General features: G+C 40.6%; 1 protein-coding gene across 4 annotated transcripts in view; it reads left to right on the top strand.

The window, feature by feature from the left end:
• C1QTNF7 (C1q and TNF related 7) overlaps window positions 1-11,734 on the top strand; it is a 95,529-nt gene extending 83,795 nt beyond the window's left edge. For 2 of the 4 annotated variants that reach the window (XM_024212274.2, XM_024212273.3), the window contains exons 2-3: window positions 5,859-6,104; window positions 10,727-11,734. In XM_024212274.2, the coding sequence (XP_024068042.1) occupies window positions 5,867-6,104; window positions 10,727-11,358 (870 nt within the window). In that variant the 5' untranslated portion in view covers window positions 5,859-5,866 and the 3' untranslated portion in view covers window positions 11,359-11,734. Of the gene's footprint in view, window positions 1-2,689; window positions 2,736-5,830; window positions 6,105-10,726 lie in introns of those variants that run through there. The other 2 variants (XM_024212275.2, XM_024212272.2) reach the window with 2 other exon arrangements.
• The last annotated feature ends 8,346 nt before the right edge of the window (window positions 11,735-20,080 follow it).

The following is a 20,080-nucleotide window of genomic DNA, read 5'->3' as shown; positions in this document are numbered from 1 at the left end:
GGGGGCTGGGAGGGAGTTAGGATGTGGGAGCCCGCTGGGGGATGGGGTGTGGGGTCTGTCCAGGAGTTAGGGTGTGGGAGGGAGCTCAGGGCTGGGGCAGATGGTTGGGGTACGGAGCGCTTACCTAGGGCAGCTTCTGTTTGGTGCGAGGGGTGCAGGTGGGGATGGGGGGTGCAGGAGCTCCAGTTTGGTGCTCAGGGCAGGGATGGGGGGTGCAGGAGTCAGGGAGGTAAGGGGCTGGGTGTGTGTGAGAGGAGTGCAGGAGTCAGGGCTGGGGTTGTGGGGGGGGGGACAGGAGTGAGGGCAGTGCGCGGATGGGGGGAGCTCGGGGCTGGGGCAGTCCCAGTCGTGGCCGCTGGGTTACCTTACCTGGGTGGCTGGTGGATGCGTCCCTGCCCCGCTGCTGCTCCTGTTTGCTGCCAAAGGGAGCTGTGGCGGCAGCAGCACGTGAGAGCTGAGACCCCCTGGCCTGCCACTCCCATCTCCAGGCTTTTTTCCAGGGGCCGCCAGCAGCAGTGCATGCCAGGGCCTGCACCTGTGCTTCCCGGCATCCAGAGAAGCAGAGCAGCAGGACAGGCGCGGATGGACGCCCCACCAAGGGAGCACGCACGCCTCCCCTACATCGCACCCCTAGCCGGCCCCTCACCTGGCTGCCTGCTGTGGCATGCGGGGCCGCCAGCGCCAGCTTGCTGCGGGAGTCCCGGGAGCCAGCAGGAGCCCAGCTTACCAGCTGGGAGAGCACACCGCACGCCGCGCCTCCAGCACGGCTCTTAAATGGCTCCCTCCCTGCTCTCCCCCACAGCTTCTGCCCCCGCAGCGGTTCCCCCCCACACACAGGGGGTGCTGGATGGTGCTGGACTGCCTGGCCCTGGGGCCCCCTGTAGTTGGGGGGGGGAGGCCCCCTGTAGTTGGGGGGGGGGTCCATGACAGGGCACTGTGTGTTTCATTGTAAATCCGCCTCTGATTTTAAGTGTAGACCCGTGCTGAGTAGAGGATGACCAGGACTGTAAGAGTGACCCACCAGGAGGGGGCACTAGGTGTGCTAATCCTTTGGCCCTCAGCCCATGAAGGAATCTATTATAATCTCTCAATTTATGTCTGCCCTCCAGCTTGTTTTACCCTCACATACACAACCCCGAACAAACAATACCTAGTCAAAAACCTCTGCCCACATGATGCTAGTTTTTGAGCAGACTCCATTATGGCTTTTTTTAGGTCAGGCTCCTTAAACATCTCTTACAGCTATCTTAAATGAAGAGCACATTCATACCCATCAGTTTCAACAAGGTCGTAACCACAACAATACATTGAAAAATATGTCATAATTAAGATTTGCATTGTAATCAACATAAAAATAAATAACCTATAAAATGCTGGACTGTTTGGATTATTTATTTAACTAAGAACCACTATATAATGTTATAAAATTCAGCAGTTAAGCCACAGAAGTCAGGGCTGCAGATTATATGGAGCCTCAGATGTTAGTTATTATCATCTGTGCTTTCTCTGCCCACACAATTTAAAAACAAGAGAGGTCAGAAGTCTTTTACCTCCTTAAATGTGTGTATACTCTGGAATTAAACTAAAAAGGCTAGGGAGGGCAAAATTAGGGATACAGCCAGAATAACTAATAAGTCTTAGCTTTTAATACAACCTTTATTTTCAAGAGATTCAGGATAGTCTCAAATGGAAATTTTTCTTTTAAGTCAGTGATAATTGGTGAATTTTAGAATTAAGCTCTCTTCAACTGGGCAAGGGAGGAGGATCACATCACCTGCAGAACAAACTCACATTAGGGAAATTTGCTACAATTCTTACTATTCTGATCCTAAAAAGTTAAAATAATATTAGTTGAATATAATGAAAATACAGTATGTAGTGAGATTATTTCTAAAGGCTTGATGCAAACAAAGCCCATTGAAGCTGATGGAAAGAGTCTTTTGGATCAGGCCTTAAATGAAGACCCAGAGCTCTGCACGTTAGGGAGTGCAAAAGTGATCTGCAGGGGATCTCTTAAAGTCAGGTCTGTAATTTTAATAGTTTGTAACAAAATGTTAGGACTGAAACAGCCTTATTTTATAATATATAATGCTACAAGGCCCAGATGATCTCTAGGCATTACACACAAGTGTGGGGGTGATGGTAATACTAGGATTCTAATGGCGATGGCAAAGATAAGTCTCCTACTCTTATTTCCAATAGCAGTGCACTAATTATCATATTTTAGAACTGATGAAAATATGTCTCATTATTTCAGAGCACACTGTACCCACCAGCAAATACTTAGTCTTGCTCTCTAGCTTTACTTAGTGGAACTGGCTCCAGAACCATAACATAATAAACAATGCACATATTGAAATGTTACTTGTTGAAATTAGGAGAATTGCATTCATATCACTCCCATTATCAGTAACAGTGAGTGCTTGTGTAACCCATGTGCCTACTAGGGAGAGATCTCTTTAAGAGACCCATTGCGGGGAGGTAGGAGTGAGCTGTGTCTGGGTCATTGTTGCTAGACAGATTAAGCACTCCACATCCAGAAGCTTCTGGAATTGGGTGTGGTAGTTTTGGGTCTGCTCCAGTAGGTTCCCTGTTGCTGGGGTCAGACTCCATGAGGGCAAGCGGCAGGGCAGCTGCTTTACAAACGGCCATGTGCCCTGTGTGGGCTGGGAGAAGCTGAGCCCAGGAGCAGGAAGCAGGCTGTTGTCCCTAACTCGGAAGTAATTTTGCAGCAGGTTAGTGATTTTGTTAACCCTCCAACAGGGAAGCCCGGGCAATGCTAATTATAGCAAGGGGAAATTGGGAGGAAAAAATAACTTCTATTTTAATTGTATGCTTTGAATGTTTTGATTTTCACCAAACTGTCCTAGTTAAATTGTCTCAACTAGTCCGATTCACCAATTTTTCTTTAAATGTAGTAATGGGGAAAGAGTCATTTCTATTTTGCTATTCTCAGTTTTGTATTTTCTTGTAACAGGGTTTTCTTTAAATCTATACACTTAACTGAGTGACTGGCTAGCAGTGATTTCAGCAGAGGAAGAGATTCCTACAAGCAAGTGGATGTTGTTTTAGACTCAGTAGACTGTATAGATCTGGTGACCAAAGACTCTAACTGAGTTAGGTGAACAAAACCTTTTGGGAACTTTCAGTTTCTTCTCACTGTATTTCTGTGGGGACTGAACTGTTCAGATTTTAATTTGTTTTCTTTATTTGTGTATGTATAACTGTGAAGGTAATGTCTGTGGATTATAAAATACCCATGTCATGCTGTAAAAATCACATTATTTGTTTCTTTGTCATAAGATTTTATAAAGTTGTTTAATTAAATTCATTTCTTTAGTTCCTTTTGGGACTTGAATGTGGGGAGGTTGACCCTGTGCAGTCCTTGCTGAAAATCGTTAGAGACTGAACTCTGGGTCTCTAGCTACTTTCTATGGGAGTTGGGGTTTCCCCCTTCCCCCACCCCCCAAGGTACTGGAGATAGGAAATGAAGTGAACTCTAGCCCACCCAAAGGTTACACTTGTTCTAGCTTCGAAGGTGTGCAGAAGAGTGGACTTCTGAAGTTTGTTTCCTTGATGGAAGAGAAATTATTTGGCACAGGTCACTGACATCATGTCCTAATCTAAATTATTGACAAATATGTGTTCCTTGGAAGAGGGATACCAGCTATGAAAAGTGAAGTCCATCTTATAACTCAGGGATTTAGTTCCAATTTTAGCACTCCAGTGAAACAGCTGTGATCAAACATTTTAGTCATTCTGTGTTCCTTCCAAAATTACAAGTATCAATCACTTAAACTAAAGGTGAGTCTCTCTATTAGCTGTCAACAGTAAAGGGACTAAAGCACAGTTAACCAATTCTGATTCCATCCAGTACAGAGCAGTAGCATACATACATAGTAGCCAGTTCATTACACACGTGATTATCTGTACTTTCCCCAAATACTCATTTGCTATTCTGTAACTGCTTTTTTTTACCCTCGCGCTCTCTAGTTGCTGTGCATGCACTCCCAAAGCCGCCACTCTGTCATCTTATGGGCTTCTTTAGTTCTACCCGTGGAGGATGCGTTGGTCATGTACCTCTGAGAACTGGACAAGTGGAGTTGTTCCTTTTTATCCAGCTGATCTCAAACATAGAAGAGAGCCCACTCGTATTCAATGAACCGTGCTCTTAAATGCAAAGGGTCATATTCTTCCCTGATTTAGACCCTGTATGATTCTGTTAACTTCAGTAGGGCTGCAAGTGGTATAAATCGGAACAAAATTTAATCCAAAGTCTCAAGTGTTGGTTGCTAATTACCATCAGCAGTTAGGTGCTTATTGCAAGAGCAATAAGTGACATCTGTTAACCTAATTGTTAGAGATCTACTGTGTCTGCAGTGGCTGTTGACCCATACTGTAGGTGCCCATCAAATTTCAATAAAGTTCTTAGTATAGTCTCCTTGCCATTTTTGATATGGGATTGTGTATGACAATCAAGAGACACAATAGCCATAAGGGATCTGGAGCATTTCTCTTTTGCTCAAAAAACATGTATTTGGTTCTTTTATCAGTCTCCACTAACACCTGACCATATTCTCTTTCTCTCTCTCTCTCTCTCTCTCTCTCTCTCCATTGCCATTCCATTTCATTTTATATTTGGTAAAATAACTATGATCTGTAGTAAAATTTGTAGTTATCTGGTGACCCAGTGAAAAACCTTTTTCTCCCAACTGAGCTGATCTGGGCCTGCTACACACCAAAGGAAAACTCATGAATTATAGAGGACTGTAAATGGCTCTGGTTTTACAAATAAATTATCGCATGACGAACTAGTATGTCCAACAGGGTGCCTAGATATTGTGGAGACAGGTGAGTGAGATGTGGATTTCTCTGGGAAAGTAGTCTGATTCCTTGTGCAATTTGCCTGAGTATGTATTTCCTTAGAATAAAGTTGTAGATAGAATCAAATAAATCCGTTTATATACTGTCATAATAAAGCCGTAGATAGAATCAAATAAATCCATTTATATGCTGTCATTCCATTTCCTTTTTTTTTTTTTGCCAGAAACTAGAAGACTGATTTTCTTGTAAGCTGTAAATTAGCACTGCAGAGATGGATAATTCCACATAAATACTCTGATCTGGACACTGAAATAGAAAAATACAACTCTACTTCCAGAATCACAACTCATACTAGTTTCAGGCCAGTCAATCATGGGTAACACTGATTTAGGACATTGTTGTATGGCAGCAGGTTACTATTGTAAGCTGTTTCTTCTTTCATCATATAGTATATTATAAAACCAAAAAGCACAACTTTAAAAATCTCTGATTATTTAATCATGAAGACAGGCAACTAGTAAAACAGAATATTCTTGTGAAAGCATGTTGGGAGACTATGCAATGTAATCAGTTTGTATCACATTCAGAACCAGACTTGAGAAAAGTCTGAACAGTCTATTCTATTCAGACTTGACTCACAACCCGAGAGTAGCTGGCTGATTCTTCCTCAATTATCACAGTGAAATAGTTTAGAGTTAAATTCCCATTCTCTTAACTGACTTCACACCTCTTTTAAGGATATTGTTTTTATCTGTCTGTAGTCTGTATGACACACTGCATCAATTCAGATTTGGAAGATTTTCTTTACATAAAAGAAGGCTTGAAAATTAAATGAAATCTTTAAATTCTGCAGAAACTGGTGGGGCCACCACAGCAGTGCTAGTTCAGTGTGCTGCTCTGCATTGGCTCAATCCATATTATGTTTAGGATTTTAAAAGTGTGAAGTATATATGCCTAGAATCTAAATAAAAACAAGCTGAAGGCTTGAATGACAAGATATGCATTCATGGTCTGTACATATGTATTTTTTCCAGAGCCAAGGATGTTTGCATTGCTTTACGTTACAAGTTTTGCCATCTATACAAGTGGACAATCTCTTCACAACCAGCTCAAAGGAGAAAATTACTACGCGAGATATATTTGTAGCATTCCTGGCTTGCCGGGCCCTGCAGGTCCCCCCGGAGCTAATGGATCACCAGGGCCTCATGGGCGTATTGGTCTTCCAGGAAGAGATGGTAGAGATGGCAGGAAAGGAGAAAGGGGTGAAAAAGGGAATGCAGGTATTGAATATTTATGCTAACTAATGGGAAAAAAAACAAAAAAAAGAAACCAACAACCCCTGGAACTTACTGTATTTTTTTAAGTTTTATTTATCAGTGACTTCCTGAGCATAAAATACTAGCAAATATAAATGTAAGATACTGTTGTTATGTATGTAACAAAAAATGACAAATTATATCAGATTTAAACCCATAAAACAAGAACATTGAATCTCCAGGGGGAAACTTCATTATTATTTTTTTTTCTCACAGATAAAAACTATGAGTAACTTAAAGTTAAAACATTACAGGGATGTTGTAATTATCCAAAAAACAAATATTACAAACACAGGACTCAGACTTGAGGTGAAACTTAAAAGAAATCCAAACAAGTTAAGAAAATAAATACAGTTAGTGTACCCAAGCAACATTAGCTTCATTCTGAAATGATACCATTTAATAACCATGCAATTAAGATTAGAATATCATAGTTTTGTAGTTCTGGATTAGATTAAACTGACTTTTAAAGACACATTAGCTTTTCTATTTTTTCCCTCATGGTGTCAAGGTTGTTTAGGTGCCTTAACTAAGCATTTCCAGATCTTAACATATTTAATTTTTTGGGGTCTACTCAGCTCTATAAAGTTGCTCATGTGGATGACTGTTTGAAAGATCCTGGCCTAAATGAACACACAACACAATAAGCAATAGTGGCAAACAATGGGTGGGAGATAAGAGGAAAGGAGAATGTGTGTGTAAAAATAAGGTTTCATAGTTACAAATAGTAAGTCATGTTCCTCAAAATGCATATACCCTTTTAAAAACTTCCCTACCCTGTTTGTTTCCAAAACATCCCTACTCAGCCAAAGGATATGGTCAACATTAATGTACACCTTTCTTGCTTATTACTGCGTCGCTCCCCACCTTGTCCCACCATTGCCCGTTTGCTTGTTGCTTTTCAATATTTTTTAAAATTTTGATATAAAATCTCACCACATTTGCATTGGTATTGCTTCTTATTTGTTACATAAGGTCATCCTTTGTTTTGGAGACATCCCTCATAAGATTTTGATTTTAAAAAATGGAACAATATAAAATTAACAAGGCATACATTTAAATAGATTAAAAATTCATCAGCGGGCAGGTGTGTTTCTAATGGGGTCCTGCAGGGATTGGTTCTTGGCCTTATATTATTTTTATCAATGATCTGGACGAAAACAAAATCATCACTGATAACGTCTGCAGTGACACAAGTTGGGGGAGTGGTAAACAAGAAAGAGGACAAGTCACTGATACAGAGTGATCTAGATCATTTAGTAAGCTGGGTGCAAGAAAACTATATTTTTAATATGGCTAAATGTAAAACCAGTAACAAAGAATGTAGACCATACTTACAGGATGGAGAACTCTATCCTGGGAAGCAGTGACTCTGAAAAAGATTTGGGGGGTCATGGTGGAAAATCAGTTGAACATGAGCTCTCAGTGAGGTGCTGTGACCAAAAGGGCTAAAGTGATGTTGGGATGCGTAAATCAGAGAATCTCGAGTAGGAGTAGAGAGGTTATTTTTACCTCTATATTTAGCCCTGGTGTAAGTGCTGTTAGAATACTGTGTCCAGTTCTAACTGAACTGCAAGAAAGATGCTGATAAATTCTGGTGCAGAGAAGAGTCAGCAGAAGGATTAAAGGGTTAAAAAACATACCTTATAGCGATAAGCTAAGTATATCTTGTGCTATCAAGTCTAACAGAAGGTTAAGGGTGTGATGTGGTTCGGTCACAGAGACCCCCTTGGAACTGTCACCTGATGTGCTGAGATTATCTCTGAACCCGTTTTCCCTGCCAGCTTGGGACTCCAGAACCCTGTCTTGTTGAGCCAGACACACTACAGGTCTGTCGCATCTTACGCGCATTTAACATGCGTGATTTCAGCTTTATGCGGTCGGCAAAAACAAAACAAAAAAAAAGAGAAAAATAACAATTTTAATATTGTACCTGTAGTGCGGGCGATTCCGCCCACCATTACACTCAATGTAATTTTGACTATACGCGATTTTCGTTTTACGCGCTGACTGCGGAACGTAACCCCAGTGTAAAATGCGACAGACCTGTACTCGGCTGCAACACAGAGCCAGGGTCTGAACCACGTTCCCAAAGCTGCAGGCTTTAACTGAAAACCACTCAGCAGGTACTCCTGTCTCCAGCACCCAGCTCCCAATGGGATCCAAACCCCAATTAATCCGTTTTACTTTGTATAGAGCTTATATAGAATAAATTCATAAATTGTCCACCCTCTATAACACAGAGAGAGAGATGCACAGCTGTTTGCTCCCCCAGGTATTAATCACTTACTCTGGGTTCAATAATAAGAATAAAAAGTAGGATTTAAGTGGTTTCAAGTAATAACAGACAGAACAAAGTAAGTCACCAAGTCAAATAAAACAAAACACGCAAGTCTAAGCCTAAAACATTTAGAAACTGAATACAGGTAAATCTCACCCTTAGAGATGTTCCAATAAGCTTAATTCACAGACTAGACTTCTTTCTAGTCTGGGCCCAATCCTTTCCCCTGGTACAGTTCTTGTTAGTTCCAGCAGGCATCTTACGTGAAAAGCAGGGGATTTCACATGACTGGGACCCCCTTTGTTCTGCTCCATCCCCTTTTATATCTTTGGCACAAGGCGGGAATCCTTTGTCTCTCTCTGGGTTTCCACCCTTCCTTGTAAATAGAAAAGCACCAGGTGATGGATTCCAGTATCATGTGACATGTTCACATGTCCTGTGAGACTTCATTACTCATTGACTGGCACCCACGTGTCACGTGTACAGGAAGGCTTACATGTAAACAGAGTCATTTACAACCAGTTGTCCTAGTTAATGGGAGGCATCAAGATTTCAAGCCACCATTAATGGCCCACACTTTGTATAGTTACACTAGGACTTCAGAGTAATACTTTATATTTCTAGCTTCAGATACAAGAATGATACATTCATACAAATAGGATGAACACACTCAGTAGATTATAAGCTTTGTAAGATACCTTACAAGGGACCTTTTGCATAAAGCATATTCCAGTTACATTATATTCACATTTATAAACATATTTCCATAACATATGGAGTGCAACATCACAAAGGGATGACTTGATTACAGTCTCTAAGTATCTACATGGGAAACAAATATTTGATAATGAGCTCTTCAATCCAGCAGAGAAAGGTATAACATGATCCAATGGCTGGAAGTTGAAGCTAGATAAATTCAGACTGGAAATAAGGCATACAATTTTAACAATTAGAGTAATTAACCATTGGAACAATTTACCAAGGGTTGTGGTGGATTCTCCCTCACTGACAATTTTAAAATTAAAATTGGATGTTTTTCTAAATGATCTGCTCTAGGAATTGTTTTTGGGAAGTTTTTATGGCCTGTGCTATACAAGCGGTCAGAATAGATGATAGCAGTGGTCCCTCCTGGCCTTGGAATAAATGCATCTTTGAAAACATAGGTAACTATTACAGTATAATACGTATAGTATAATATAGACATAAGAAAATACAGTTTAATAGATCGAGTTCAGTTGAGAAAACTATTTAATACTTGGTTTTCACATGTCTATGCCATACAGCAGCGGTCCCCAAACTTTTGAGGGTCTTGCCCCCCATTACTTCTGTCCGCGCCCCCTTGTATCCACCCTCGAGCCAGGAGTGGAACCACGGCTCGGGGTGTGTGTGTGTGTGTGTGTGTGCAGCGTGGGGTAAGGGGGCCGAGGCCACAAATGGGGGTCGGTCTGGGGCCAGGAACCGGGGCCACTGCCAGGGAGCTGAGGCTGGAGGTGGGGGCTGGAGTGGAGTTACAACCGGTCTGTGGTGGGGGCCGGCAGCCGGGCCCATGGCCAGATGTGGCTCAGCTCCTGGCCTGGCCCCCAACAGAGCTGTGGCCAGCAGCCGAGGCTGGGGACAGCCATGGGGCTGGGAGCGGAGCCAAGTGAGGACTGGGCTGGGCACCGGGCCAGGAGCCATCAATGTGTCTGGAGGTGGTACCAGAGCAGAGCTGGGGGCAGGGAGGGGCTGGGTGGTGCTCCCCCCTTCCTCCGCACCACCCCCCCCCGTGGGGGCTGGCCCGGGCCCCGCCATGCCATCTTGGATGTTCCTCCACTCCCCCCTAGGGGGCGCTCCAAGACCTCTGCCATACAGTAACGAAGTTTTAAAGAACTTCCAGTCTAAAAAATATAAGCTATTTCCTGTCAATAGTGACATAACTTACTAATAGAATTTTAAAGCTCTTATGGCTATGTCCTGTCATTGTTCTGCACACAGAACTTCCAGTAAGAATAATGGGAGTTTTACCTTTAAATAAACAAATACCAGATTAAGGTCCTTAGTATTAATATAATGTTTTACCCTTGTTTGACATCTGATGAATTTTATGCATTGTCAGTGCGCACACACAAAAAATATAGACGTTTTTAAAATCTCAAATTCCATTCTAACGGGTGTTTTTGAAAATCTGACAAGGATTACACCAAACCAGTTTCATTATGTATTTAATTTTATTCAAACATATCCAGTAGCCCATGCAATTATTTGCTTTGTCACCTACAAAAGAGATTGCGTATGTAATAATTAATAATATAAAATGTTCTTCAAGGTTTAAGAGGCAAGACTGGACCTTTAGGAACAACTGGAGATAAAGGAGACCCAGGACAGTCTGGTAAAAAAGGACCTACAGGATTGGTTGGTGCCAAAGGTGAAGTGGGTCCAGCTGGACCACCTGGACATAAGGGAGATAAAGGAGACCGAGGAGAACAAGGTGTACCAGGGATCTGTAAGTGTGGAAGGATAGTGCTGAAATCTGCCTTTTCTGTTGGCATCACTACGAGCTACCCAGAAGAAAGATTACCAATCGTATTCAATAAAGTCCTTTTCAGTGAGGGTGAGCATTACAATCCTTCCACAGGGAAGTTTATATGTGCCATTCCAGGGATCTATTACTTCTCTTATGAAATCACCTTAGCAAATAAGCATCTTGCAATTGGGCTGGTTCATAATGGGAAATACCGAATAAAGACTTTTGACGCTAACACAGGAAACCATGATGTAGCTTCTGGATCCACGGTGATCTATCTTCAGGCAGAAGATGAAGTGTGGCTTGAGATCTTCTACACTGACCAAAATGGTCTCTTTGCAGATCCCACTTGGTCAGACAGCTTGTTTTCTGGATTTCTCTTATATGTTGATACAGATTATCTCGATGCCTTATCTGATGACGATGAACTGTGATATGGGAGATGTCAAAACATCTCCAAACAAACTAGACAATCTGACATAGGATTTGATTTGGAGTGTATAGGAGACAAAACAATAATGATATGAGCTTGAATTTTATTTTTGTTTTGATGGGCCCACAAATCAAATGTGGAAGAAGGTTTCTAGCCTCTATGCAGGACATTTTACCAAAGAGCAGGGATAACAAAATTAATAATATACTAATGAATGACTGTCACTCCAGACCCGGATCCTCTTAAAGATTATGTTTATAATAATATTTAAACAAATTTAAGATAATGTACATCAAATTTTATATAAAATATATTGAGTTGTGAAGTGACAGAGTGGTATTGACTTATTAAACCTCTGGATACTTTTGTATTTGTTATTAAAGGAAAATTGAATGCCTGACATCACTAACAGCCTTGGTCATTCTAGGGAGGTAAATATTTAAGAGATACATGTGATAAGAAATTTAGAAGTAGAATGAAATAATACAGTAATGGCCATTTGAGAGTGATGGACCCTGAAAAGACCATTACTTTACTTCAGTCAGATACCAACACTAACAAAAGACATATAGAGCCAGATGACTTCTGAACGGAGCCATGCAGATTTACACCAGCTGAGAATCTGGCTCAATTACATTAATTAAAAGGAGACCAGAACCAAGGGTCTGTATCCAATAAATTGATTAAAAACTGACTAACATAGTGAACTCAAAAAGTAATTGTAAATGGGGAATCATCATCCAATGGGGGTGTTTCTAGTGCAGTCCCACAGGGATCTGTTCTTTACAAACGTTATTCAATATCTTCTTCAGTGATCTGGAAGAAGATATAAAATCACCACTGGCAAAGTGTGCAGATGACACAAAAATCAGTAGAGTAAAAATAATGATTAGGATAGTTCCACAGAGCAATTTAGATCCGATGATAAGTTGAGCTTACCTGAACAATATGCATTTTAATACAGACAAATGCAGTGTCATAAGTCTAGGGGGTTGGGGGTGGGAAAGGTCGGTCACACTTGCAGGATGGGGAACTGTCTCCTGAAAAGCAGTGACTCTGAAAAGGACTTTTGGGCCATGATGGATAATCAACTGAACATGAGCTCCCAGAGCAATGCTGTAACTAAGAGGGTTAATGTGATCTTGGGATGTATAAGCAGGGGAATATCAAATAGGAGTAGGAAGGTTATAGTACCTCTATATGCTGATGAAACCATTTCTTGAATACTGTGTCCAGTTCTAGTGTCAACACTCAAAAAAAGGGCTCAGCATGAGACACAAGAATGATTTGAGGTTTGGAAAATCTACATTAAAGTGAAAGTTTTAAGAAAGTCAACCTGTTTAGGTTATCAAAGAGAAAGCTATGAGGTGACTTGATCACAGTCTTTAACTACCTGCGTGGGGAGAAAATTTTTGGTAGCAGAGGTAATTTAATCTAGCAGACAAAGGCATGACAAGATCCAATGGCTGAAAACTGAAGCTAGATAAATTCAGACTGAAAAAGAAAAGGCACGATTTTAAACAGTGAGGGTAATTAATCATTGGGACAACTTGTTGTGGTGGGTTCTCCATCACTAGAAATCTTTAAAATAAGATCAGATGTTTTTCTAAAAGATAAACTCTAGCTCAGCTAGAAGTCATGGGCTCAATGCAGGAATTATTAGTTTTATGCCCTGTGTTATGCATGAGGTCAGATTAGATGATCAAAATGGTCCTTCTAGCCTTAATATATCCTAACTCCACTGAGGTAAGTGGCAAAACTCCCATTAACTTCATTGGCAAGAGGACTTGACCCAAGTCCTTCCAATTAGTATTGCAGCTTCTCCAAGTGCTGAAACCAAAAACGTTCTCATGGTAATTACATGGAGATATACTGTAATAAACTATGGTAATGGGTTTATTTGCAAGAGCAACACACGCTCATGTGACGCGCTGGTCAAAAAATTTTCTATTTTTTTTTTTATGGAGAATTGGGTTTTCAACTAAAAATTTGTCAAGGAAAGTGCCTGATTTCTGTGAAATTTTTTTGCTTTTTGGCCAAAAAGCGTTTGGTTTTTGGAAACTTGTTTTTTCAATGAGAAGTTGAAATTCCATGGAAAAATACCCATTTTCTGACCAGCTCTACTTACATGTTTAGGAACCAATAATTAAACTGAGTTTATTACAAATAAATAGTCAGTTGAAGAGGTGTTGACAGTATCATAGTAGCAACTCTGTAGTTAAGGTTTAGTGATGTCTCTTTTATTTTAAGTCCCTGTGCTCAGCTACTTATAATTTTCTCAAATTCTTTTTGGGCTGAAACTTTTCACTCTTTGCCTTAGCCCAGAGATGACTTTTAATGGAAACTCTGAAGAAAATTTAGAGTTTTCTGAAGGTGAACAAAAAACTCGGGCTTCAGTTATTTTTTAAAAAATTCATTTGGACTTTTACAACTAGATATCTCAAAATTAGCTTTGTTTTAATTCAATAATGCATGCTTTCCCTTGTTTGAAAAAAGATGGATCTGAATGTAACTTTCTTTACTGATTTCAGCACATACCAAAGTATGATGTTCTGAGTAGTCATAGATTCAGATATGAGTATTCATAGATTCAAATACTTTTTTCTGTGAACGTTCTCTTAGCCTCAAACAACTCTACATGACTGTATAAGAATGGTGAGACCTTTCTAGCCATCATCCAGTCAAGGTATATGTACCTGCTAAAGTTTAGACTTGTTATCCAGGGTGAGTTTTCCTAATGCATCCTTTTTCTGTAAGAGTAATATTTTCAACTTTTCCTGCACAACGAGCATTTTAAGGATGATTTATATCTGACGTGCCTTTATTTGAGTTTTAGAGGATTCTTGATTAATTATGATAAATCATGGAAGTCTTGGTATGTTGCAACTAGAAAGCCATTGACTGGATACTTGAAAAGATTAGCTGCCTTGGTCTGAGCATACCTGATATTGTCTAAAAATTTTCAAAAGGTAAGCAGAGCTGGGCCTGTATCGGAAACCTTCATAAAAAAATCAAAATAGGATAAATGAATGGGATGGGTGGTAATGAAGAGAAAGAATACTGAGGATTCAGAAGCAGAGCTTTAATTTGAACAGTTTGGTGCTACCATAAAATATTGTGGTTAAAGGAAAGATAAACAAAACCATATGATACCAGAAAGGATGGTTATTGGACACTTCTCACATTTCCACATAGCTCAGCATGGATTATGGGTCACATAAGGCCATCTTCACACAAAGAAAGAGAAGAAAAGATGGAATGGTTTCAGGATCCTCATCTTGAATACTTGAGAATCATCAAGCAGCAGTTTTGGTAAGAAACCATAGTAAAAAAACAAGAGTTTCCCATCTAGAACACTCTGCTCACTGGTCAGACTTGTTTCAATGTGTAGCACCTTCTTGGAATATTCTGATCCCCAAGAATGGTACAGTCCACTGGCTGCTCCCTTTGAAGTGATTCTGTAACTCATTTTAGTGCCAGTGGGCCAGGCTTCATTAAGCTCTTTCATTTGATGGCAGGACTTCTGAATATGCAGTGCCTCCTTCTAGTAGTCAGGTGAATAAATCCATGCACAAACCCTATTACCTCTAGGATATTAACGTATTTAAAAGGAATCTAGACCAGTTGATCATAAGAAGAAACAAATAATTTAATAGGGGAAAGGACTCGGCTAAATTAAACTGAGCCAGGAGCCGGTGAACAGAGGGGGGCCAGGATCCATTGCTGTCTCTGGCATCATTATGCCAGCCACAAGGCAACTGACCAGGCTGAGAGCCCAGAAGTAGGAGCAGGTCAAGGATACCGCTCCTACTGGCAGCTGAGCCAGAACTTGGAGAAAGGCAGAACCAAGAGTGGTTCCCTGGCCACAGGAGCAGCATAGGCCCCTCCTCCCATGCCTCCATGGGAAGGGCAGCGACCCCAAAGGCCTGGGCCCTCTCTGACCCCCAGCCCCTTGCCTATTCTTATATTCTTTCATCTCCACGATGGCTTTTTTGGAAGGATGAGGGCCTCAGTTTCAGATTTTGTCCCAGACCCTCTAAATCTTCTGTGTGGCTCTGCCATCACTTGGAGAGAGTTCTTACAGAGACAGAAAAACACCTTCCGTCACTGATGTCTGCATCTACACTACAGGGTTACAGCAGCATAGTTATGGCACCACACCTATGTTGATGTAGCACCCTGCAGTGTAGATATGGCTAGAAATTACAACAGGATTGGGCTTGTAACCCCATAGAAATCGTAAATCAATGGGAGCAGGATTGGGTCCAAACCTATATACAACAAAAAACATTGATAACTTTGCTTAATTTCAACTTACTTTTTCCAAAATGGCCAGTGCATGAGTTTACAAGGTGATTTAACTGTTTGGAAAGTTTGTAGGCACGGTAACAAACCAATTTTAAGCTATTAAGAAAAGTTAGGCAAATATAAACTTCAAATTAGGGAAACTTTTTACTAACCAATAACTCAAAAACTGCATGACTGGTTTTCTTCAAACTCTGCAGAACTATTCTCCTTTGCCATCAAATTTGCTAATTTTCAGGCAAAACCAGTTTTCCAAGCCAAAGTTATTGGGGGGGGGGGGACTAAAATAGGGCTTTATAAGTTTTACATTGTTTTGTTTTTGAGTGCAGTTATGTAACAAAAAAACCCCAAAAACTGACGTTTGTAAGTTGCGCTAAAGAGATTGCATTTCAGTACTTGTATGAGGTGAATTGAAAAATACTATTTATTTTATCATTTTTACAGTGCAAATATTTGTAATAAAAATAATATTAAGTGAAAGCGCAACTTACAAATGTCGGTTTTTGGTTGTTGTTTTTTGTTACATAACTGCATTCAAAACCAAAACAGTGTAAAACTTTAAAGCCTACAAGCCCACTCAGTTCTACTTCTTGTTCAGCCAATCACTCACACAAACAAGTTTGTTTACATTTATGGGAGATAATGCTGGCAACTTCTTATTTACAATGTCATCTGAAAGTGAGAACAGACATTCACATGGCACTTTTGTAGCTGGCATTGCTAGGTATTTACGTGCCAGATATGCTAAACATTTGTATGCTCCTTCACGCTTTGGCCACCATGCTTCCATGCTGATGACGCTCGTTTAAAAAAATAATGCATTCATTAAATTTGTGACTGAACTCCTTGGGGGAGAATTGTATGTCTCATGCTCTGTGTTTTACATGCATACTGCCATATATTTCATGTTATAGCAGTCTCGGATGATGACCCAGCATGTTGTTCGTTTTAAGAACACTTTCACTGCAAAATGCAAAGAAGGTACCACTGTGAGATTTCTAAAGATAGCTACAGCACTTGACCCAGTGTTTAAGAATCTGAAGTGCCTTCCAAAATCTGATCGGGATAGGGTGTGGAGCATTCTTTCAGAAGTCTTAAAAGAGCAACACTCCAATGCAGAAACTACAGAACCCAAACCACCAAAAAAGGAAATCAACCTTTCTGCTGGTGGCATCTGACTCATGATGAAAATGAACATGTGCTGGTCTGCACTGCTTTGGATCGTTATCGAGCAGAACCCATCATCAGTATGGATGCATGTCCTCTGGAATGGTGGGTGAAGCATGAAGGGACATATGAATCTTTAGCGGATCTGGCATGTAAATATCTTGCAACATTGGCTAAAACAGTGCCATGTGAACGCCTGTTCTCACTTTCAGGTGACATTGTAATCAAGAAGGGGGCAGCATTATCTCCTGTAAATATAAACAAACTTGTAAACAAAAAGGGACGTGCTGGCCACCGCTTCCCGCAGCTCCCATTGGCCGGGGAAACGAACCACGGCCCCGGGAGCTGTGGGCGGCCGTGCATGCGGACGGTCAATGTAAACACTGTCTCACGGCCTGCCAGCAGATTACCTTTACAGGCCACAAGTTGCCCATCACTGGCATAAACTTTGCATCCCTGATCATGGTTGGATCCTCTCGGTATTAGTCTAAAGCTAATTAGTATTGCAAATATTTGTAAGGTTAAAAAAAACCAAACTGGGGAAAAAGTGATTTTTAAAACAACCAACCTTTCAGACATTCTTTATTTAATGTCAAGTAACAAAAAAGGGCACACTCCCAACTATATTATATATTAATGTATACACAATCCCAACTCTTTTCCTTTGCTGGACACTTTTAACATACATACAAAATTAAAAGACTTCATTAAAGTAATCTTCTAATGGATAAGAAGAGTAAGTTAATTTGCATAGGTAAGTTTATTTTCTTCACTGTTTCAGTACCTATTAGTAGTCAAAACCATATGGCTTATATAGCTACTACATAAGTCTTTTCAGCAGCAATATATGACTATTCCTAAACAATTTCACATGATACACATGATTCACATTCTCCAGTACAGTTGGAAAAAGATGATAGTGAATATATAGTGCAAAAGATTACATACCTTCTTCAAATTGTTTTAAAACTATCTAAAGTGCTTAGATGGGTGTCAGTATAAAACCCTAAATTACATAGTGTAAAATCTTAAAGAGAACCAGTGTGCCATGCCCCTTATTGTGTATGTTTTAATAGTTGGTGTGGCTATTTGTACAGTATTTTATTTGTATTTATATTCCATAAATCATATAGTGAGTTTGGTTAGTTAATATATAGGGGAATATATATACTCATACATTTAATTTAGCAGTTTGTATATACAATATATACCATTTGACTACATTGATGTTTGACTAGGCAATTTGTTTGAATTGATAAGTGGTAACTTTAATGTGGAAGCATCCAGTTCACTTTTACAAATCTGTTTGAAATGTATCTAGTTCAATAAGTAATATACGTGAATTAGGTGATAAATATGGTTGAGAAAGCAATATATCAGAATCAGTAGGTGATATCACCCACTGAACTTCATCTGCACTATACCATTTAATAGGTATATCTTTTCCTCTGAGTAATACATTCTTTTCAAATGTGCAGTATAGCAGTTTCAGTATAAACTATTTAAAATTCACCGAGCAGTGCATTTATTTTAATATGATCTATGCATTTAGGAGCAATACACATTAAAATTCAGTTACTTAAACCAACATTCCAGGCTGCAGATGTCACAGTATTTTTGAATTTTAAGAGAAATGATTCTTCTTCACATTGTATTCATAGAAACTCCACGTACTTTGAGGAAGTTCTCAGTAATGTATTTGTCTTAAGATATGAGCAATATTGACTCATGGAAACTGTCACATAATGCTCTACGGAACAAAGTCAGACCTGACAGTTCTGAAGGCGTAACCATATCGGTCATTGAATGGTTAAAACCCTTTTTCCTATAAACTGAAAAGAGGTTACCTCAGGTTAATTATAGACACCTGAGTCCAGTTAAGGGCAGCCTATAACCTTTAAAAACCATCTGGGTTGCAGGCATGCAGAGACAATGGTGGCCCTGAGCAACCAGTCCTACAGGATGAACTTTTGCCGGAGGAGCAGGTGTTACCTCAGGAGGATACTTTGTCTGCTGTTACTTTCTCATGCTCCCCATTTGACAATTCTGTGACCCCCCAGCTCCTCCAGTTCCAGAGGATTTTTAATCCTATCAAGACCTACTCGGGAGAATGCTTTGGGCATACAAGCTGAACTGGTCCAATAGAATACCCACAAGCTGTTGGATGTTCTTCAGGTGCTGCCCCTGGCAGAGTAGCCCTCCCTATTAATGAGGCCTTTGGAGCCACCAAAGACCCTATGGCACACAACAGCTTCCTTAGCTCCTACAGCTAAGTATGCAGACAAATTTTACCGTGTCCTGATGCAAGGCTTTGAGTTCTTTTATTCGCATCCTTCCCCAAACTTCCTGGTAGTTACAGCTGCCCATGAGAGGTGTGTCAATGAAGATTTAAATTAACTCCCCACCCCCAAAAGCCCAAGATTCTTTATTTGTTGGGGGGAGAAATTTATTCTACCTACACTCCCCAGATGTGTATAGTGAACCAGCAGGCACTGTTGGCTAAATATGATTTTGTGAACTGGGATACTATGCCCAAGTTTATGGACAAACTGCCTGAATATGATGTTGTGGATGCTTCTTTTAGGGTGATGGCCTGTGCAATAACAATGAAAAGAGCCTTGTGGTGACATAACTCGGGTATAGCAAACTATAGAGGACTTCCCCTTTGATGGTCATTTTTTGTTTTCTGACAAAAAAGGCAAGACTTTGCATCCATTTAAGGATTCTTGTGCTACCCTTCTCTCATGCTACACTACACCCAGCTCCCAGAAGACATCAGTATAGCCTCCGTATAGCAACAGTACTACAGGCAGTCCTTTTATGCTTCAAAGCAATATGATTTTTCCAGGAGAAAACAGACACAAAGAAGGAGGTCCTCCAGCTCCAATTCAAATCATCTGGCTTGTCCTCAATGATCTGTTGGGAAGCACCCAGCGCATTTGATTTCTCTCTTGAGGACAGCAATACAGTTGTCTCTGATCTTCCAGCTATCTTTCCCCCCCCCCCCCCCCCCCCCCCCCCCCCCCCGACCATCTGGGGACAGATTATCCCACTTCCTCAATGCTTGGGAAGCCATAAGGATGAACAAGCAGGTCCTAAGCACTGTGAGACTAGGATACCATGTCCCTTTTCATGGACCCTTTTCATGAATCAGAGCTTGTTCAAGAAGTTCAGACTGTTCACTCTAGGGAACATAGAAGAAGTTCCCCTTCAACATCATGGAAAGAGTTTTTATCATACTTTCTGATCCC

Source organism: Terrapene carolina, unplaced genomic scaffold (assembly GCF_002925995.2).
Source record: "Terrapene carolina triunguis isolate 2854851 unplaced genomic scaffold, T_m_triunguis-2.0 Scaffold66, whole genome shotgun sequence".
Taxonomy (NCBI): Eukaryota; Metazoa; Chordata; order Testudines; family Emydidae; genus Terrapene; species Terrapene triunguis.
Note: the sequence above shows the minus strand (reverse complement) of the source record. Positions and strands in the feature narration are given on the sequence as shown.